General features: G+C 35.0%; 5 protein-coding genes across 5 annotated transcripts in view; 1 reads left to right on the top strand and 4 right to left on the bottom strand.

Annotated features, from left to right (window-relative positions):
* The window catches only part of LOC123211656 (quinolinate synthase, chloroplastic-like), a 27,210-nt gene extending 13,023 nt beyond the window's left edge, over positions 1-14,187 (bottom strand). Inside the window, exons 1-5 of the mRNA XM_044630454.1 lie at positions 13,290-14,187; positions 12,284-12,568; positions 11,491-11,709; positions 10,995-11,174; positions 9,792-10,332 (exon numbers count right to left, since the gene is read on the bottom strand). Of these exons, the coding sequence (XP_044486389.1) occupies positions 9,792-10,332; positions 10,995-11,174; positions 11,491-11,709; positions 12,284-12,568; positions 13,290-14,036 (1,972 nt within the window). The 5' untranslated portion in view covers positions 14,037-14,187. The remainder of the gene's footprint in view (positions 1-9,791; positions 10,333-10,994; positions 11,175-11,490; positions 11,710-12,283; positions 12,569-13,289) is intronic.
* Positions 1,670-3,481, bottom strand: LOC123211659 (cytochrome P450 71A1-like). Its single transcript, XM_044630456.1, has 2 exons — positions 2,538-3,481; positions 1,670-2,445 (listed from the first exon to the last, which is right to left on the bottom strand). The coding sequence occupies exons 1-2, from the start codon at positions 3,453-3,455 to the stop codon at positions 1,834-1,836; spliced, it is 1,530 nt and encodes a 509-aa protein (XP_044486391.1). The 5' UTR covers positions 3,456-3,481; the 3' UTR covers positions 1,670-1,833.
* LOC123211658 (cytochrome P450 71A1-like) lies at positions 7,834-9,798 on the bottom strand. The gene is made up of 2 exons (XM_044630455.1): positions 8,846-9,798; positions 7,834-8,753 (listed from the first exon to the last, which is right to left on the bottom strand). Exons 1-2 carry the CDS (start codon positions 9,761-9,763, stop codon positions 8,142-8,144), a joined length of 1,530 nt encoding a protein of 509 aa, XP_044486390.1. The 5' UTR covers positions 9,764-9,798; the 3' UTR covers positions 7,834-8,141.
* A 1,996-nt stretch (positions 14,188-16,183) lies between the features above and the next one.
* LOC123210767 (lysM domain receptor-like kinase 4) lies at positions 16,184-18,019 on the top strand. Its single transcript, XM_044629240.1, has one exon. The coding sequence runs from the start codon at positions 16,184-16,186 to the stop codon at positions 18,017-18,019; it is 1,836 nt and encodes a 611-aa protein (XP_044485175.1).
* A 198-nt stretch (positions 18,020-18,217) lies between these two features.
* On the bottom strand, positions 18,218-20,123 carry LOC123212240 (cytochrome P450 71A1-like). Its single transcript, XM_044631326.1, has 2 exons — positions 19,116-20,123; positions 18,218-19,038 (listed from the first exon to the last, which is right to left on the bottom strand). The coding sequence occupies exons 1-2, from the start codon at positions 20,049-20,051 to the stop codon at positions 18,436-18,438; spliced, it is 1,539 nt and encodes a 512-aa protein (XP_044487261.1). The 5' UTR covers positions 20,052-20,123; the 3' UTR covers positions 18,218-18,435.
* Positions 20,124-22,778: the final 2,655 nt, after the last annotated feature.

The following is a 22,778-nucleotide window of genomic DNA, read 5'->3' on the forward strand; positions in this document are numbered from 1 at the left end:
ATCTTATTATCACCTTTACTATAGGTATTAAAAGATTACAAAGTTAATTTTGATTTTATTATAATTATATTATTATTTATTAATATTTAGGATATAATTAACCTCATTTTTAATTAATATAAAAAATAATATAAAAAAATATTTTAGAATAATCATACATAGAAACATTTAAGTAAAATAATATACTATTATTTTTTAATTATTTTTAACCAGACATAATAATTATTTAAATTTATTAAATTTTACTAAATTTTATCAAATTTAATAATCATTTATACTTAATAATCTTCTAAATAATATATCTTTAAGACAATCTTTCAATTTTAATAATAAAATATTATCCAAATCTAATACACCCTAAAGAGCCATTTGGTTTGGATAATATTTTATTACAAAAATTAAAAAATTACCTTGATGATTACTGAAATAAATTATTACTATAGTTGATAAAAATGAGTATGTATAAATAATTATTATGTTTTATTAGAGATAATAAAAGAATATTATTATATTAATTTACTTAAATATTTTTATATTATTTATTATATTAATTAAAAATAAGAGTATTTTCACCTTAAAAACTTAATAAATAAATATATAACTATAATAAAATTTAAATTACCTTACTAATTTTCTAATACTTAATTAAAATTATTTCTTATATTTTTTATTATATTATTATTATAATAAAAAAATATCAAAATTTTTTATTATTCATAAAATAATATAAATAATAAAAATAAATTAAGCCGACAATTTTGAGTGGTTCGAATACCCCAAAAGTTACGTCCATATTGAAACTTAAATTCATTTTTATTTAAAATAATGAATTATAATTGAAAAGGATATTAGCACATAAATACAAAAAATTAAGGCTAAATTATCTAAGTGGTGGGGCACACTGGCTAGTTTTATTTGGCTATATATATGATACAAAGGCAACTTGAAATGGACTTTGGCCTTTGGTAAGGCTAAGGTGCTATGCTTTAATCACCACTCATCATAAAATTTTATTGATATAATTTGATGTGTACTTACTTGATTGAGATTTATTTGTCTAATATCAGCTTAGATGTAGGAGTGGTCTTTTTCCTGGGTTACACATTTAATTTGTAATTTCCCATTTTCAATTATGCTTTTCTTATTTGTTGTTATTATCTTCATCCATAGTCTAATTAATATGTCGTCATCACCTTATCATATAATAAAATATTTATTAATTTTTATATGAGCAATGAAATATATAATTAGTTTTGAATATTTAATTAGATACTTAGATAATATATTATTATATAATTGAATATTATTTTATCATTAATTAGGAATCAATTAATTATATAATGACATATTATATAAATATATAATTGAGATTCAATACTAAATACATATGGTTTTATTGTTTTTAGATAGTGAAATCTACGAAGATAATAGTAGATATCACGTATTATTGAAATCTTCTCTGCTAGTGATAGACTTAAGAAATTAAGGGTGGTTAACTAACTTATCTCAAGTTTGAGAAAATAATAATTTTATATACATAATATATGGATATAACTCTTAAAATTTAACAATCTTATTATTATTTTTTAATGACTATTCAGATTTCATGCGGTGTATCCAACTTGCAAAGTTTAACTTGTTGCTATTTTAATATATGAAAACAGTCGCGAAAGAAATCTTTTTCAAACTTTATATTTTATATACCAAAATAACATGCTTGATAGAAAACCAGTCCATCTTACAATAATAGTAGATTCTTCACTAAGAAAAAGGAAAAAAAAAAAACATGCCTAAAATTACGTAAATTAAGCATAAAAGCCATAGATAAAATTATCAAGGAGAGTAGAGACTCGGCACAAGATAAAGAGGAACTTTCCGATGGATGGTTAAGCCATCAGTCTCAGTCATATCCAGTTTGTCTTCAGTTAAACCTGCAGGCAGCTTCCAATCAAACCAATACAAAAGGTTTGCAGTTACATATTCAACAACTGCAACTCCAAATAGCATCCCAGGGCAACCTCTTCTCCCTGCACCAAATGGGATGAACTGAAAGTGTTGACCTCTGAAATCAACCGGGTTGTTCATAAACCTCTCTGGAATAAACTCTATTGGTCTGTCCCAATATTTCGGGTCCCTTTGAATTGCCCATGCATTAACATACACTCTAGTATTTGCAGGAATTTCATAACCTCCAATTTTCACTCTTTCTGTTGTTTCTCGTCCAGCCAGAAGAGGAGCTATTGCACGTAACCTTAGACTTTCTTTGATAACACATTTCATATATTCCATCTTCTCAATGTCATCCGCATCAATCTTTGATTTCTTCCCCACTACAGTTCTTACCTCTTGTTGTGCTTTCTTCAATAGACTAGGGTTTTTCACAAGTTCTGCCATTATCCATTCTAAAGTTGTTGCAGTTGTATCAGATCCACCAACATACATATCCTGAAACAAAAAAAATTATAAGAAAGCTTTAATACTATGTGTGGTGCGTGCGCTTGAACGAAAAGAGAGAAGGAAAGAGAGAAATTAATAACTGTAAGGATCGCTTTAAGGTTGTCTCTATTGAGCTCCTCAAACGTGCCATCCTTCTTAAGTTGGAGGAGAATATCCACGAAGTCTTTCTTGTCAGATTGTTTACCTTTACCATCTCTTTCTTCTATCATGTGTTCTTCCATCACCTCATCAAGGAAAGCGTCTAATTTCTTAGAAGTTGTCTTCAAACGACCAATCAGTCCCGTCGTAACGTCTACCCATCCAAAAGACGGAAACATGTCTCCAACACAGAAGGATGCAAATTGTGTCATCAGTTCCTTTGCTATCTCCCCAAACTTGCTCTTACCATTTTCTTCATCAGCTCTCCTACCAAGAATGCAGCGGGTTGCTATATTGTCCGAAACGCCTACTAGCATAGCACTTAAATTAACAGAACCTCCATTGTAACAAGAACCGCGAATTTTATTCATCAAAACGGCAACTTCCTCTTCTCTAACATATTGAAATGATTGCACTCTTTTGATACTCAAAAGTTCAAGAACACAAAGCTTCCTGAGTTGTCTCCAATACTCACCATAAGGCGTGAAACCAAGATCAGTGCAATTATAAAGGAAAATTTTTGCCGTTGTGAGTCTGGGGCGGTTGAGGAAACTGATATCTTGAGTCTTCATCATTTCTCTAGCCATCTCAGGTGATGAAACAATGAGAGCCGAAGCTTGACCGAAGTGTACAAGCATCAAAGGGCCATACTTCTTCGACAGACCTTCGAGAGTGCGATGGAGGAGAGGACCTAGCAGCTGATGAAGATTGCCTATTATGGGTAGCTTTGGTGGGGATGGAGGCAAGTTGAGGTTTCTCCTTCTGTTGAGTTTAAGCAACACAAGAACAGAAAGGAGAAGGAGAAGGCAAAGACATAAAGGGGTTTGCGTTAAGAAAGATGCCAGCGGAGCCATTTCCATTTCAAGAATTACTCGTGGGACTGAGAAACATAACCTTGAATCTTTATATAGAGGAATTGTTGATTTTGTGCATGACTTTTTTTTTTTTTTTTATAGTCAACGACAATTTGATTTATTTTAGATATTTTTTTTAATTGTCCAAATAATTGTTTTGATTTATGCTCCGAATAATTGACATATAATTTGTTCACAATTTTGTATGTCTCACTGTCGTAGCTTAAGAGGAATTTTTTTGGACATATTAGGATTCAGGTGTTTTTTTAATTTCTGGTTTTAATTTATGATTATACCCCTACAATTGTATTTTCTCTTTCGGGTAACCCCCATGATTGCGTTGTTTCCATCTTTCTAGCACCCTCCCTTTCGGTAAATTTTTGGCATGAATAGATATAGAAGCAATCAGATCAAGAAACAAGGTCAAGATTCAGACTGAAAAAATAAAAGTAAACAAAGGAAAGAGAAAAATGAACAGTGGGCATCTGTTTTTGATTACTTTCGGTTAACAACTCAACTCAACTCAACTCAACATTGGTTTAGTTACATATATATGCAACTCACAACTCTAGCAATACAAACAGTATCCAACAATTCGGCAGTATCCAACAATATGTGCTACTCAGCAATACAAACAGTAATCACAAATCATAACTCTAGCATAATTATGCTTCTGCATAACAACACAGACAACAATCAACAATCATAACTCCTGCATAACAACACTTTTGCTCACACAACAACTACAGCCATAACTCCTGCATAGCAACACTTCTGCTCACACAACAACTACAGCCATAACTCCTGCACAACAACAAATTACTTCTGCTCACACAGCAAATACAACCATAACTCCTGCACAACAACAAATTACTCTTGCTCACACAGCAATAACAACCTCACAACCATACTCCTGCACAATCGGCAAAATACTCCTATTCATAGTAAAATCTGCAACACATGCATCAAACACTTCTGCTCATACAATAACAGTAGCATATGCCACTCAACAAAATATACCAAAACACTTCTTTAACAGGGTAACCAAACTCTTCTTCTCACACAGCAATATCACCTTTGCACTTCAGCATCAGAAATCAGAAATTCTTTTTAGACATTAATGCCAGCAGTATATTCCACACACAGCTAACCTTCACACACCAACTCCTTAACACTTTTCACTACATATTTAGAATTACCATGTGAAGTCACACCAGCATGCTAGACAAGAAAAAATATAATAATAAAAGTAAAGAGATGAAGCAGAAAAACTCTTGGTGTAGAACTACTAAAGACTGTTTGTTCTTGTCTGAGAGTGCTAGGAATCGTCCAAGGTTGCATAGAGTGAGAGCTTCTCTCAGAGTCGCAAACTGCCCAGCAGCCAGTGGTTTTGTCAGTACATCTGCTATCCGAAATTCTGTGGGTATATACTGAATTGACGGCTATTTCCCACGGACTTGCTCTTTGATGTAATGTGCATCAATCTCTATGTGCTTGGTTCTTGAATGATAAATGGGATTGGATGTCAAGGAGTTTGCACTTTGGTTGTCAGACCATAATACTGGAGGAGCTGAAAATTGCATGCCTAACTCACCAAACAGACTTCTTACCCAAGCTATTTCAGTGGCCGTTTGAGATAAAGCCCTGTATTCTGCTTCTGTAGAGGACAAAGCAACCGCTCTTTGCTTCCTAGAGCTCCACTGAATCAAATTTGTTCCAAGAAAGATTCATTTGCTTCAGTTGCCCGTGGAGTTTTTGAAGGGTTGGTGAAAGCACTAAGTCTTGCCGAAGAGAACCCAGGTGATCCTCATCAATCTACGACCAGGGTGCCTGTCCGATGTGCTTGTCCTGATGCAGATGATAGAAGAAATGGTGTGGAATACCTTGTTACGTATCCTGTTATAGAGGATGATAAAGCAGATTTAATTGCTGCAAAATTTGGAGTGCCTGAAACCATGATATGGGAGGCTAATAAATTAGAATCGTTTTCAACCATATTTCCTGGAACAACACTGCTTATTCCAACAAAGGGCGTTTCCTTTGTGAACTCGGTTATCAATGCCGATCCTCCCCATTTTTGCCGCCGGGTAATTATTTGTCAATAAAAAAATTCAACATATCGGCTAATTAACACATGTTCAGCTTTTGCAGTTGCAAATGATTTTCCTGGGCAACTCCTCCCTCTACCAAATGGTATAAATTGCAAGTCTTGGCCTTTGAAATAATCAACCAGGTCATTTTCAACCCTGTCCCAACACTTCGGACCCCTTTGAATAGGCTATGTATTGATCAACACTCTAGTCTTCAGTAACTCTCATGCTGTGTCTGCAGATGAAACAATGAGAGTTTGAGCACTGCCCAACCATATTTCTTGGATAGATTTTGCAGAGAACGGTGAGTTAAGGGTGCCTAGCTGATGTAAATTTCCTATTGTTGGAGGCAAATTCAGTTTGAAACATCAATTGAGCTCAATTAAATAACAAAAAAGGGAGACGATGAGAAAAAAGAAAAGAATATAAGATGGCAATGAAGACAGTTGTATCCATAATTTTCCGCCATTACAAAAGAAAGAAATGTTTATCAATTTTAGTAGTGTTTGTTGTAATGGCAATGATTTGTGTATACAATTTTGGTATTAAACGTTAGTTATCTTTAATTAAAATTAATCTAATTATATAATTACTCATTATTTATATACTTAAATTCTGTAAAAAAAAATATATTCACGTAAATTTATTGTTGTAATAAATAGGCGGGGGAGAGGCACCATACACTTATATTTGTGAAAAATTGGACCGGGCTCTTCACCATGTCAAAGGCCAATTCAGTTATTAAAACACAATCTAGCCTAGTTCCTGTTGGGCCAATCTAGGCATTGTATTATGTAAAACTTTAAAAGAATCTAAACACCCCCCCCTGTGTTATGTATTAACCAAACTCAAAGCTAAAGCCCAGGCATGCAGCCTGGCCTGGACCGGGGTAAATTCGACTGAATACCAGTTCAGAATTGTATGGACTAGTATATTCTCAGTTGAAATCTCACAAATTAGTGCGGTTTTAATAGAGAATTGCGCTAATTAATTTGATTATTGTATTTTACAAATAAAACAGTACTATAATTAGAATATCCATATTTATAATATACAAATAAATAAAATAATAATGTAATTGAAAGATAATTAATATTAAAATATATCTAAATTGATGATACTAATAATATGTTATAAATTTTATTTAATTATAATAAAATATTGAAAGAAAGACGAAGGAAAGATGACACATCTATGCCCTTTGATCATTTCCATATGGGTAAGCTGGAAAGTAATGGGAAAATGTCTGTAGGGTTTGAACGAAAACGATATATGTTGAGGTACCAATACTAAAGCAATAAGATTATATATATAATTTTATATTTAAATAATAATATATTATTTTATGATTAGGTGTTATTTTATTTTTAATTTTTAATTATTTAATTATATAATAATATTATGTTAATATTTATATATATAAAATTATATATAAAAATTACACATGTGATATTCATCTTTCTAAAATATTGATTGATAATGACATGTGGGTGGATGACAAATTTACTTTTTTTCTTTTGTGGCTATGGTTAAGTAACGTAGGCCACAATTTTTTTTAATTATGGAAAGCAATAAACGAGGAGGCCTGTGAAGGCTCAGTAGAGTAGTACAGTAGTTGATCAGTGAAAGAACTGGGAGTAGCATTTTTGTTTTTTTCCTTTTCGAAAAGGAATAGACTTAAGAATTACCGCAAAAATGGGAACACAAAGGACAATTGAAGCTGGATCCAATTTTTGAAAAGCAAATGAAGCATGGTGAGTACGATGGTCCTGAATTTTCACGTGCTGTGTACGTAACTCATGATGATCATAGCAGCAGATTGATTTCATATTTTTCTTAGTTTAAAAGACTAGTTCAATGGACAGGATGAGTGTAAAGATAAGCTCATAAATATCAGAAATAGTCCAGAATTCGCACTTGACCACTTCGGCGGACATGAAAACAATGAATGCTTAAATGCGTTTATGTTATAATAATAATGTAGCAAAGGCCAAGTGAATTGACATACGAAGCCTCTACACTTCCACTAAAAGACAGTCGGTTATGAAAATTATTTTCCCTCGTCCCTCCATCCCAAACAAACAAACCTGTCTTTCTCACATTGATGGAATGTTAATTACTACATAATTATTGTTTTAGATATTTAATATATGGTAAATAAACTTTGATTTTAACTTTAATCATTTCGGATCAACAGAAAGGGTAAAAAGGGAAGAAAAGGCGGATAAAATCTGACAATTACAAAAATAACTAGGAATTGAATCATGCAACCCTCCAGTCAAGAAAAGTGGCTATTTTCCAAATCAAATGTCCAAGGCTTATTAATGCTTTCACATTATCTTTTGACTGAATTTTCTTTCCCGTGGTGGAAAAATCCACCATTTATAACATTGGAAAGGATCTTAGCACATAAATTTAGCTCGCTGCTACTTAATATATGAAAACAGTTTCGGAAGAACTCTGTTTTCAAACTTTATAATGCTTGATAGAAAGTTAGCTAATCCTACAATAATAGTACATTCTTCACTAAGAAGAATTTAAAAAAAAAAAAGGACATGCCTAAAATTACATAAATTAAACATAAAAGCCATAGATAAAATTATCAAGGAGAGTAGAGACTCGGCACAAGATAAAGAGGAACTTTCCGATGGATGGTTAAGCCATCAGTCTCAGTCATATCCAGTTTGTCTTCAGTTAAACCTGCAGACAACTTCCAGTCAAACCAATACAAAAGGTTTGCAGTTACATATTCAACAACTGCAACTCCAAATAGCATCCCAGGACAACCTCTTCTCCCTGCACCAAATGGGATGAACTGAAACTGTTGACCTCTGAAATCAACCGGATTGTTCATAAACCTCTCTGGAATAAACTCTATTGGTCTGTCCCAATATTTCGGGTCCCTTTGAATTGCCCATGCATTAACATACACTCTAGTGTTTGCAGGAATTTCATAACCTCCAATTTTCACTCTTTCTGTTGTTTCTCTTCCACCCAGAAGAGGAGCTATTGCACGTAACCTTAGACTTTCTTTGATAACACATTTCATATATTCCATCTTCTCAATGTCATCCGCATCAATCTTTGATTTGTTCCCCACTACAGTTCTTACCTCTTGTTGTGCTTTCTTCAATAGACTAGAGTTTTTCACAAGTTCTGCCATTATCCATTCTAAAGTTGTTGCAGTTGTATCAGATCCACCAACATACATATCCTGAAACAAAAAAAATTATAAGAAAGCTTTAATACTATGTGTGGTGCGTGCGCTTGAATGAAAAGAGAGAAGGAAAGAGAGAAATTAATAACTGTAAGGATCGCTTTAAGGTTGTCTCTATTGAGCTCCTCAAACGTGCCATCCTTCTTAAGTTGGAGGAGAATATCCACGAAGTCTTTCTTGTCAGATTGTTTACCTTTACCATCTCTTTCTTCTATCATGTGTTCTTCAATCACCTCATCAAGAAAAGCGTCTAATTTCTTAGAAGTTGTCTTCAAACGACCAATCAGTCCCGTCGTAACGTCTACCCATCCAAAAGACGGAAACATATCTCCAACACAGAAGGACGCAAATTGTGTCATCAGTTTCTTTGTTATCTCCCCAAACTTGCTCTTACCATTTTCTTCTTCAGCTCTCCTACCAAAAATGCAACGGGTTGTTATATTGTCTGCAACGCCTACCAGCATCGCACTTAAATTAACAGAACCTCCATTGTAACAAGAAGAACGAATTTTATTCATCAAAACGGCAACTTCCTCTTCTCTAACATATTGAAATGATTGTACTCTTTTGATACTCAAAAGTTCAAGAACACAAAGCTTCCTAAGTTGTCTCCAATACTCACCATAAGGCGTGAAACCAAGATCAGTGCAATTATAAAAGAAAATTTTTGTCGTTGTGAATCTGGGGCGGTTGAGGAAACTGATATCTTGAGTCTTCATCATTTCTCTAGCCATCTCAGGTGATGAAACAATGAGAGCCGGAGCTTGACCGAAGTGTACAAGCATCAAAGGGCCATACTTCTTCGACAGACCTTCGAGAGTGCGATGGAGGAGAGGGCCTAGCAGCTGATGAAGATTGCCTATTATGGGTAGCTTTGGTGGGGATGGAGGCAAGTTGAGGTTTCTCCTTCTCTTGAGTTTAAGCAACACAAGAACAGAAAGGAGAAGGAGAAAGCAAAGACATAAAGGGGTTTGCGTTAAGAAAGATGCCAGCGTTGCCATTGCCATTTCAAGAATTACTCGTGGGACTGAGAATGTGCTGATAAAAGAAAGGACAGACTCACCTTCATATATGGACAGGATGCACAGCCACCATGAATAGAACACCCCTCTCCACTAGCAACTCCAGGTATAATAGGTAAAATGACATCACCCAAATTAACCGAATTTAGGCTTGGAGATGAACTAGTTGATGTTCTTGTCATTGAGTCTGATGAAACAGGAAAGACAATTTCAACATTAACTTTTGCTTCCCCTGAAGAGTACTTTGCAGAGCCAAACAAACTGCGGACTGCTGCAACAATTGAAGTCACCATTCCTGTCTCTGTTCCCAACACAAATTGGAGGTGGTCATTGGCATCTCTATCTAATGCCTCTTGAACCCTTTGTTTTATGAAATCTAGAATATTCTGAGTGGAACCCACCACCCCCATTCCTCTTTTCTTTGCTTCCATTGCCAAAGAGAACATTTCTCCTGGGACTTCAAGATGTGCAGTTAAGAACACATCACAATACATTTCATTGATCTTCTCCACAACTTCATGCCCAAAAAGATGATGTACAACACATGTACCATCCTGATGCAAACATGCCATAAGGTCAGACAAATAAAAGACAGCAGATCTGACAAGGCCCAAGCCTTGAAAAGAAAGGACAAACAGAAAAGGTAGCTAGTTAAGTTTGAAAATGTTTCAAAAACACATGGTAAAATGACCTGCACTTGATATACATATAAGGCTATAGATGCCATCATTTTGGGGCAGGAGAAACATATTATACCAAAAACATTCTATGAAAATTTCGTTTGCACCTACAAATGAGTACCAAACCATAAGACATCTAAGTCTCCTAAAAGATTACACGTCATCAGGTAACATTCCAATAGATAGATAGAACCACCAATTATAGACTATTGATGAAGGACAAATGGATAAAAATTATCTAGGGAGACCATCATGTCGTGCTTCTCTCGAGCAGATATATTTTTTGGTCTAACAGGCGCTATTGATTAATATGTTTATATAAAATAATCTCAAAATAACCTGATAATTAGAGGAAATATTTTGGGACGCTGAATGAAGCAATAAATCAGTAACCAAATAAACACACCCAAGCTTCCATGGAGGCATTGAACTGATAACACCATGAGTACAACCAAATCATATGTGGTACAATGTACGCTATTCATAGAAGCTCCATCATGTCTTTATTCCTCAAGAACCAAAAAGAGAATTTTTACCTGATAATAATGCAGGCGAGGTAGCAATGATTTAATTGAGTCTCTATTGTGTTTTGGATGGATTCCAGCAATCTCTGCATCACTCATTACAGTCATCTGTTGGAATAGCTTTGCAATATTTGCACCCATGTAAGAGTCAGGCCCATACCATACGTTCAAATCTGGAATCTGAGCAAATGCCTGCAGGGAAAAAATTAATAGGAGAAAAAAATTAAATTGGAAAACATTATTACTTAGATCAGTTGAGATTTTAATCTTGCCCCCAAGAAAAGAACATCCATACGGTTGTTTAAACACCTATGATGACCAAAAATGGCTCTTGCTTGCCAAGACTAGAACCAATTGCTATGTCTCATAATTCTTGACCTCATACATCAGTAAGTTTACAAGTTACTTGTGCAGGGAAAGCACTTTCCTAAAAGAGTTTGGCAAAGCATAAATTGGAGCATTGTAGCACAAATAAAGTAAATGAACATAAGATCATTTTGATACCAACCTGCAAAATAGTTTGCACAACATTAGAAGAAGTACAGGTAATTGTAGGCACAAGTTCATGAGCATAAGCTTTTGTCTCAAGTGAAGTATTGATGTAGATAACATGCATAGAAGGAGGACAACTAGAAGCAGCCTCAAGGTAATTCATATAAGCAGGCGTAGCTGCAGCATCAGCCAGAGAACAACCAATGCGCTCGTCTGACATCCTGTACACACCAACCTGCATTGGAAAGCCACCGATAAACAAAAAAAACATGAAATCCTTACCATAAATTGAACTCTGGTAAAAAGATCAAATTCCATCTATTTCATGCTGAAGTCAATAAGAATCAGAATGAACAGAATTATTATCCTTCTTGCATCTTAACTGTCCAATCATAAAAATATTCTCTAGATACAATCCCGGGATTGAAAGGACTAGATCAAAAACAAAATATTATAGTAATATGAACGAAAAGGTTCATCTTTCAAGCTTGCACAAGTAAAAGCTTCAAAAAAGTATGAGTATCATCTATTCTTTTGAGGTTGTACCAAGGTCAGTCCCCACGTGCAAGCAAGCCTACATCTTGAAGCTCTATTTCCTTGTACAAGTCCCATATTCTACTGGTGATGCAATTCATATGGTAAAAACAGTGGCCTTATGATGGAGATACTGAGTTCCAAAAACAAAAGTTTGCATACAGTTGAGACATTGATTTCAAGGTAATTTAAATTATTCATCAGTTTAATTCAGTCAGTAATGAACAGACAAAGTGCTCAATAAACAATAGGAGTTAGGAGCAAAAAGCATGTACATTTTGAAAGCCGGCCTGATCCAGAATTGCACGCACATTTTCTGACATGAAATCTACACCTAGAACTGTTATGAATTGGCATCCAGCTATAGCCATCTTCACAGCTGTGTCAGCCATGACCAATGAATCAGATATATGAATGTGGGGCCAATGCTTCTGTGCAGCAGTTAAGACACCTTGGACTTCGGGGTCCATGTAAAAATGAGCAACGATGCCAATTTTCTTCTCCTTTAGCTCGTTGACAAGTTCTAAAACCGTAGACTCATCAGGGAACAAATATCTAGCCTGCAATCAAACTAGAATGGAAGTTAGGATTTTAATTCAGCCAATAAATTACTAGGAGAAAAATTAAATTGGAAAACATTATTACTTAAATCAGTTGAGATTCTAATCTTGCCCCCAAGAAAAGAATGACACCCATACGGTTGTTTAAACACCTATGATTAGCAAAAACGGCTCTTGCTTGCCAAGACTAGAACCAATTGTTATGTCTCATAATTCTTGACCTCATACATCAGTACATTTACAATTGAATGCATATTGTTATTTATCGAGAAGACAATGATGGAAACCTTAGAATAACTTATAATTTAAGATTTCCAGTAAAGAGCCTTAAAAACTATTGAAAACTTTTGGAGACGCATGATTTATCATATTCCATGGGAATTATCAGTATTAAAAGTAACCAGTAACATGGAAACCAGATATCATCAAGAAGGATAGCAGTGAACTTAGACGTTTATCATTGATAACATTGAAAAAAATAAAAATAAAAATCTTCAGTAACTCCACAATTGGACTGAAGATACCCCTGGCCCATCGAAGAGTATTTTCCAAAGCTAAAAGACCAGTTAAGACCACAAGTATATTAAGTTGAAGTTTTCTTCTTTTAACAATTTATCAAACACACCGATGCAGGACGCAATTAACACATAAACACCTATCAAACGATCGATTACAATTATACTACTATATTCAAAAGGATTGAAGAAACAAAGATGCTAACCTGGGCCTCAGCATAGCTACCTTTGGCTTGAACACCATCTTTGGTCACAACCAAAGACGGAAAAGGCTCAAACAACGCCTTTCCTTCTCTCTCTGCTACCAAAAGTTTAGTCCTTTTTTGCATGCTAATCAAAACATTATGCCATGTGTTCACCCTCGACCTCTCCCCACCAAGTAACCCCACATTCAACGCCGCCAAATCCTCCGTCTTCACTCTCAACACCTCCTCAGGTGCCGCCCCATCAAAAACCGAAACCAAACAGTAACAAAACCCCCTCGCAATCTCCGAATCACTATCAGCTCTAAATCTCATTTTATCATCTTTATCCAGCGTAGCCTCGAGCCAGACCTGGGCAGTGCAGCCCATGACTCGGTTCGAGTCCACCCGGGAAGAGTCCGGGAGAGAAGGCAAGAGTGTTGAATAGTCAAGAAGACGCTTAACACGGTCGATAGGTTCCGTCAAAGATTGAAACTCGGTGATCAAATGATGGAGCTTCCGCGGCAAAATATCAGCGGTCTCTGAGGGAGAGAAAGTGAGAGCCCCGCGGGAGAAAGACGAGAGAGTAGGGTTTTTAGAAGCGGGTTCAGGAGATTGAATGCCTTTGACTGATTTAAAGAAGGGATAAGATTTTGTTTTTTTCGTTTTGTACAGGTTGGAAAAGAGTGTTTTAGAATTAAGGTTATTCGCCTTGTTTGAGGAGTACAAAAGTGAAGTCGTAGAAGAAGAAGGAGAAGCAATAGTTTCCATGCAGAAAGAAAGTTGCAGAGAGAACAAGATTGCGGTTGAAGTATAAGCAACGAGCCTGAGAAGGGTAAAATTATACCTTGAGATGCGGACAACTTAAGAAAATTAATGTATGGACATGAAACCAGGAAAAGGAGGGCCATTTATTAATAAGAGGCGTGGCGGCCGAGACCTTAACAAATATATATACATATATACACACACACATACATACACACATACATATTATAAAAACGAGCCCACGCGCATCTAATTTTAGCTAAGAGCCCAAGGCGAAACGTAAACAAGCCTAACACCTCTCCTCTCTGTTTTTAACCAAATTGATGTATTTTCCTCTACTTTTTTTCACGGTCACTGTGTGTCAAAGCCAAAATGCCAAATTTTTTAGTTGTGCGAAAACACATGGAAAAGTGAAGATTGGATGTGAAGAGTTTGTGGAGTCGAGAACTAATTTGAGTCCTATGTCTTGATTGGTCATCTTGCTTTGACTAACAAAATCCATTTTTAGTTTTGAAATCTGTTAAATAGGATTTAGTCAAGAAAGAAGGGAATGACCCCTAGTGCATGTATGGCTTCTGTACAATACAACTGATAGGAGGACTTCTAGTCCACAAAAAACTGTATTTGCTTTTGCCAAGATATACACGGCGCCTGGAAAATGAGATGCAAATGAAAATTTCCTGGAAAATGAAGAGAAGTTTATGAGGACTAGAAGTCCTATAAGTTGTTTTGAACAGAAGTCAAACTTGCACTAGGGGCCATTCCCTTCTTTATTGAAATGTCCAAGGTGGGGCTTCATCTTTACCAAAAAAGTGCAAAAGAAAAGTTGTTCAAGATTGATTTGGATTCTTCATTTCACACCCACTCAAAATAGACAATTGGGATTTGAAAGATGCCATGATTCTACTTTTGTTAATGGCTTTGGACTTGATACATTTTCTCATGATTCCTGCCCACTAGACAGTTATGCTTAAAGGAGTTCAACTACTCAGCAACCATGAACGGTCCACAGAGAGAGATATATATAAAATACATATATGTTGACTGAGAATATGCTATTTCAGAATTCCCATACCAATAAACAATTTTTTATTTACCAGGGCGTAGCAGAATGTTTGCAAGTGTACAAATAAAATTGTTCTATCCTAAGAGATAGAACTAGAATGAGATTATTTCGAGTCAATTCGATCAGAAAATATTGATCTAACTCTAACACTCTAAACCCAAACCGTTTGTCTCTCCTTCTTCCTTGTTTCTAAACTCTCTCAGACTCCAACACCACCCTTTCCTAACAGACCTTCCACCACCCCTAGTACTGTTACAGCCAACAGGATTTTAATCCAACTTTATATAGAAGATGACATCTTCTTCCTCTTACTTAATTATATCATTCTTCTTCTTCTTCTACTTGTATAATTGAAAAGGTCTTAACACTGAGTGTGCTCTTCTTTTTGTTTTGCTTTGCTGTTCGTCCTTTGAATATGCAAAGAATGGAGTGCTTCTCTGTGTCTTTTACAATACCCACCATACTTCCACTTTCCGTGAACATAGACTACTGGAAGTTTGAACCTTTCATTCCACAGGATGCTTGCTCCTCGAATATAATGCCAAATCCTCATTCAATACATATATATTTTTTAATTCATAAAACCTTAGAAACAGACATTTGATGTTGGATCCTGACAAGTGAAAGCATCGTAAAAGTCACCAACCTTAAATTTGATCAGTCATCAAGTTTGTTAGTATTCGTGTAAGACTTTAGCATGCTGACATAGAGCAGATATATAAGGGATCTCCATTTGTGCCTTCTTTGTACATATTTTACGTTTCAACTTATGTCCACCAATAAAGAAACTTCAAGCTTTCCTCTAGAAATTAAATTACGCTAGTCAGACTTTTCTGTAATATATGTATCAAAGTCCAACAGAAAGGAAAGTTGACGATTATTTTGCAGTCCAGCAACAGTGAATTGTGAGCCCACTAGTAGAAGCAATGAATATCAAAAGATAGGCCGGCCAAGCGGCCTCCCATTGGTTTCTTTCATAACAAGTTTCCCTCTCCAGATTCGTTCAAACTTTTTACTTCGTTTTCCTTCATCTATGCTAATAATTTAGAACACCTTGACATAATCAGACACCATTTGTGTCATCATGGTTTCTCTTCCTAATATCATTTGTTTCTGCATTCTGATTTTCCTCGCCAAAACTGTTCACTCTCGACAATCCTATGATAAATCAGACTGCAGCTCACAATCACAAATTTCAGGGTCCAATTACCTTTGTAGCTCCAGATTTCCTTGTGATACATACGTAGTGTACAGGGCTCAAAAGAATTTCCAGTCATTGTCCTCTGTGTCATCTCTCTTTCACTTGGGACTTGACAAGCTCCTTGATATCAACAAAATGATTAAAGCTGATGCCAACAATATAACGATTGGTCAAGAGATCATCATTCCAATCAGATGCTCTTGCACCGGCCAGTTCTCTCAAGCCATTGTCATGTACAACTTTTCTAACTCAGATTCATTTGCTTCAGTTGCCTGTGGAGTTTTTGAAGGGTTGGTGAAAGCACTAAGTCTTGCCGAAGAGAACCCAGGTGATCCTCATCAATCTACGATGAGGGTGCCTGTCCGATGTGCTTGTCCTGATGCAGATGATAGAAGAAATGGCGTGGAATACCTTGTTACATATCCTGTTATAGAGTATGACAATGCAGATTTAATTGCCGCAAAATTTGGAGTGCCTGAAACCATGATATGGGAGGCCAATAAATTAGCATCTTTTTCAACCATATTTCCTGGAACAACACTGCTTATTCCAACAAAGGATGTTCCCTTTGTGAACTCGGTTATCAATGCTGATCCAGCTCCCAGCCCTACAGAAGTAATTCCGCTAAAGAAAGTTACATCCAGTACAGAAACAACTATATTGCATAGACAGCTAGTTCTTGGAGTAGGTATTATTGCGGCAGTGATTCTAATGATTATGCCTTTTAGTGCATTTATATGCATCAGAAGAAAGAATCATCCTAGGAATTTTCAACCTTTATCTGCTAGAAGTTCAGCGTCATCAAATCTCTCACCTGATTTTCTTGATGGAGTCTCCAAGTTAAAGTATTCGCTGGTAAATTATAGCTTGGAAGAGCTAAGGATTGCAACTGAGGATTTCAATAAGGCTTCTGTGATTGGCAAAGCATTATACAGGGGAAGGATAGATGGTTTGAATGTGGCGGTAAAGCATATGAGTTCAGAAGATGCTGCTCGCCATATCATAAGCATATTGACAAAGATCAATCACCTAAATGTTCTGAGGCTTGAGGGATGCTGCTATGGGAGCACACCTTATTTGGTGTTCGAGTTTGCAGAGAATGGTAGCTTAAAGGATTGCTTGTCGAATGCTAAGATGTCTAAGCAGCTTACTTGGGCTAAAAGAATGCAGATTGCTTTTGATCTGGCAGTGGCTATTCATTACATACACTACTGTACTAAACCTGCTTATGTTCATCGAAACATAGATAGCACAAGCGCTCTAATAACCATGGATTGGAGGGCAAAGATTTCTGGATTTAGTTTGGCAAAACCTTTGATTTGGAGCAATGAGAAGGAAGAGACTAACTGGAATGAATCAGTGGTGGTGGGTACAGAAGGATATTTGGCACCTGAGTATCTCAGTGATGGGATTGCTTCCCTCAAGGTGGATGTATTTGCATATGGAGTTGTTTTGCTGGAGTTGATATCGGCCAAAGAGGTTACTGTGGGGGGAAATTTTTTGAAAGATTCTGTCAATTTTTTGGAAGATGCAGGGTTTGAAACCTCTTCCGGGTCCGTGGACGAGTTGAAAAAATTCATGGATCCAAATTTGGAGGGTGATTATCAGTTAGGTGAGGCTATGTGTTTGGCACTCTTGGCGAAGGCTTGTATTCAGAATGACCCCTTAAACAGACCCACCATGAACGATGTTCTGAAGGCTCTTTCAAGAATAGTTTGATGTGTATTAATTCCAAGGGTGATCTGATGCCAATCTCAGAAAATTGTACATGGCAGTAGATGTGACATTTTGCTTAACATATGATGAATTAAACATCTTCTCATATCTTTTTTTAATGCATTTGCTTTAAACAATGAGATGTTTAATTGGCTCGGACCACCATGTTTATTGGTTACAATATGATTTATAAGTAGCAGGTATTACTAATATAATTGAATTGACAAAAAGGATTGAATCAAGAAGAAACATTCTTGCTATCATCCGGGATTTAGAACTGTAAATCTCTAGAGAGTTTTGGTATTGTCAACAGGTGGAAAATATTTTTGATGCTTTTGATTTGATTACTCACTAAATACAAGAAACAGTTTCTGACACTAACAACAAAAGGAAGTCTGAGAATCCAGATCACTTACAGATTAAAAACGGCTTACTGGAACAAGACGAAGAGGCACTTTCCTGCGAATCAGTAGCCTATAAACATCACTCATGTCAAGATCTTCCCCTCTTGCGCCATCAGGTAACTGCCAATCAAACCAGTACAGCAGATTGGCTAACACATATTCAATTTCTGCAATTGCTAATGAAATCCCGGGACAGCCCCTTCGCCCAGCTCCAAATGGAAAGAATTGACTGTGTTGGCCCGTAAAATCAACAGAACTATTAAGAAACCTCTCAGGGACAAACTCTTCAGGCCTGTCCCACAATTTGGGATCCCTTTGAATTGCCCAGGCGTTGATAAGCACAATTGTTTTCGGTGGAACATCGTACCCTTGTAGCATAGTGCTAGCAATTGTTGCCCGAGTAATCATAGCCGGAACATGCAATCTCATGGTCTCTTTGACAACGCATTTTAAGTATTCCATTTGATTAACATCATTTTCTTCTACTTTGGATTTTTTACCCACCACTCTTCTCACCTCCGCTTGCACTTTCCTCATCTCACTAGGATTTTTAACAAGCTCCGCCATCGCCCATTCCAGTGTTGTTGCTGTATTATCAGTACCTCCAACAAACATGTCCTGAAATAAACAAATTAAAACAATGCTAAACAAGTGTCTATGCGAGCCTCAGATCAAAAAATTTGAGAAACACTTACCAATAAGATTGCTTTGATGTTTTCCCTAGTGATGCCAATTTCAAGACTTCCATCCTTCTGTAGATGAAGAAGAATATCTAACAAGTCTTTCTCATCAGACTCATCATCACTACTATTCAAGATTTCACGTTTTCCTATCATTTGATCAAGAAAACTACGTATTTCTCCGGAAGTTGTTTTCAATTTCGCAGTTAAGCCGGTTAGATTATCCAGCCATCCTAAAAATGGAAACAGATCTTCGAAGCAGAAGTATCCTATAAGGTCCATTGCACTTCTGGACAATTCCGAGAAACTCTTATTCGTTTCTTCTTCATATGCCCGACCAAGAGCAGATCTGAAAATAACATTGTTCGATATAACAGCAAACATCTGAGTAAAATTAACTGCATCTCCACTAAGACTTGAATCTCTAATTTTCTCAATCATGTTTGCAACTTCTACTTCCCTCACAAACTGAAATGCCTGTACCCTTCTTTGGCTCAACAGTTCCTGAACACAAATCTTCCTTACTTGTCTCCAGTAATCACCAAAGGGACAAAATGCTATGTCACAGCATGCATAGAAGAGAGCTCTGGCAGCTCTTGTTTGAGGCCTGTATAAGAAAGCATCTTGGGTCTTAAAAAAGATCTCTTTAGCTATCTCTGCAGATGAAACTATGAGAAATGGGGTGTGACCCAAGTGTAAGAGCATAATCGTGCCATACTTATCGGATAGATTTCGGAGAGAGTGGTGGAGGCGTGCGCCTATCTGGTGAAGATTGCCTATTATCGGTAGCTTTGGTGGAGAAGGAGGGAAGTTAAGCCCTTTATTTCTGGTGAGGTTAAACAGATACAGAAGGCAGAAAGAGAAAACGATTAGTGATGTGAGGATGGCACCCACTGTAGTTGTTTGGTTCACCTCTTGCCACCATTGATACAACAAATTCAACTGATCCATTCCCTGTCAGTGCTGGAAAATTTCCTGAAAGACGTTGAATTGTAAGGGCATTTATAATTTGTCGTAGTTATTAATTGTTTATGCAGTCCAGCTTGTAATCAATATTGAAGGTATGGCCAATCTCTCACTTAAATGATTTAAACATAACAATAAAACCTTTTTGTAAATTTCAAAACCTTTAATTTAATCCTAAAAATTTGGAACAATAGTTGTTACTCTAAACAATCACAACTTGTTGATAGTTTCTTCAGTCTCACAAATGATATGTGCTAATAATGACATATAAGGACTTCACTAATGAAATAACTGAATTAGATCATTTTCACACTCACACAAAATATGCGAGTGTGTCATTATGGACTATTTAAGATTGACTTGTCATCTTATAGATTTTGTCAAATTATCGATTTGAAAGAATATTAAGTGTTTCTTTATAGATTATGTGATATTAATTAATTGACTTGGAGATTGTGTTGAGGTCAACTTTGAGAGTTTATCATCCACATTTTAATCTTGAAGAAAATATATATATAAAGATTTCATCATTGACATTGGAAAAAAAATCATTCTTAATACAATTCAGTTCTATCCTTTCTTATTATTTTTTCCAAGGTGGCTCAAGTTGGCAGTAGGCATTAGTTTATAGCTTGACCTCGTCACTTATATTACCGATCAGTTTCTTGCTTTTATTAATCTGTAATTACTGGATCACCGCCTGGGAATATGTTTATATAATTAATCAAAGAAGCTTGATCTGATACACGGTTTTTTTCTTTTAATTAGATTTGACCCTTGGGATTGTTGTGTAAACAATAGACGCCCTACATAATCGCGATTCTATCAAGATAGCCTAAGCATGATTGAAAATGAAAACCCTTATCTGTCTTTTAGTCTAAAGATCTTTGTTTACCCTGCAGAAGTTTTCCATAAGATCATGGCATGGGAGAAAATTTAAATTTTCTTTGCGACCTAGCAGTGTTCCTATAAGAGAAGTTAACAGTGCCAAAATGTCATTAACTTCTCTCCATTTTGGCCGCCTGGTAATTATTTGTCAATCAAACAAATTCAACATATCGGCTAATTGGCGCATGTTCAGCTTGTGCAGTTGCAAATGATTTTCCTGGGCAACTCCAACCTCTACCAAATGGAATAAATTGGAATTCTTGGCCTTTCAGATAATCAACCCGGTTGTTTTCCAAACCTTTCAGAGAGAAACTCCACAGCTTTGTCCCAACATTTCGGATCCCTTCGAATAGGCCATGTATTGATCAACACTCTAGTCTTCAGTAACTCTCATGCTGTGTCTGCGTTTCTCAATCTTTAATTAAAATCAATTTAATTACATAATAATATATTATTTATATACTTGAATTATGCATAAAAAAAATATATGAATATAGTTTTGTTATTGTAATAAATAGGCACAGGAGAGACAACATATACTTATATCTGAAAAAATTGGACCGGGCTCTTCACCAGGTCAAAGGCCAATTCGGTTATTAAAATTCAACCTGGCCGAGCTCCTGTTTGGGCCAGACTAGGCACCGGGTTAATGCGACTGAGTTCTAGTTGAGAATTGTGTGGATTAGTACATTCTCAGTTGAAATCTCACAAATTAGTGCGGCTTTAATAGAGAATTGCACTAATTAATGTGATTATTGTCTGAAATTACATTGATAAGTACAATTCTAGATATTACCCATGATAAATATTGTTAAATAACACTGATAACTGTAGTTGACTTTTCACATGATTATCAAACGAGGACGTTAAAGAGGCCTTTGATTAGAAGTAGACAAAAAAAATATATATATATATATGATAATTTATTTTTTATTATTTTTATTTGATTTATAATTAATAAAAAAATTTAATAATAGTTTATTATCGATAATGGTGTGATAAATAATTTAAGAAGGTTTGGATAGGATAAATAAAAATTAGTCTGATAATATATATTTTGTTACTTGTATTATTTAGTTTATAATTAATAATATATTTTGATATCCTTCTATCACTAATGGTTATGTGAGAGATAATATAAAGAGTAATTTTATTACCATCTCTATCTTAGATATTAAAAACTTATTAAAGTAATATTAATTTTATTATAATTATATTTTTATTTATTAATTTTTTGAAACAAAAATAACTTTATGTTCAATTAATATAACAAATAACATAAAAAAATTTTAGAATAATTATACCGAAAAATATTTAAATAAAATAATATATTATTATTATTTTATTATCTCTAACCAAATAGAATAATGATATTGAATCATTTAATTTTGATAATAAAACATTATTCAAATTAACCTTGCACTAAAGGTACTCTTATTATCACCTGTATCATATGTATTAAAAGATTACAAAATTAATTTTGATTTTATTATAATTATATTATTATTCATTAATATTTAGGATATAATTAACCTCATTTTTAATTAATATAAAAAGTAACATAAAAAAATTTTAGAATAATGATACATAAAGATATTTAAGTAAAATTATTCTTTTATTATCTTTAACTAAACATAATAACTATTTAAATTTATTAAATTTTACTAAATTATATTAAATATAATAATCATTTATACTTAATAATCTTTTAAAAAATTTATCTTTAAGACAATATTTCAATTTTAGTAATAAAATATTATCCAAATCAAACACACATTTGGATAATATTTTTTACCGAAATTAAAAAATTACCTTGATGATTAT

This window comes from Mangifera indica, chromosome 3 (genome assembly GCF_011075055.1).
Source record: "Mangifera indica cultivar Alphonso chromosome 3, CATAS_Mindica_2.1, whole genome shotgun sequence".
In the NCBI taxonomy this organism is placed as follows: Eukaryota; Viridiplantae; Streptophyta; class Magnoliopsida; order Sapindales; family Anacardiaceae; genus Mangifera; species Mangifera indica.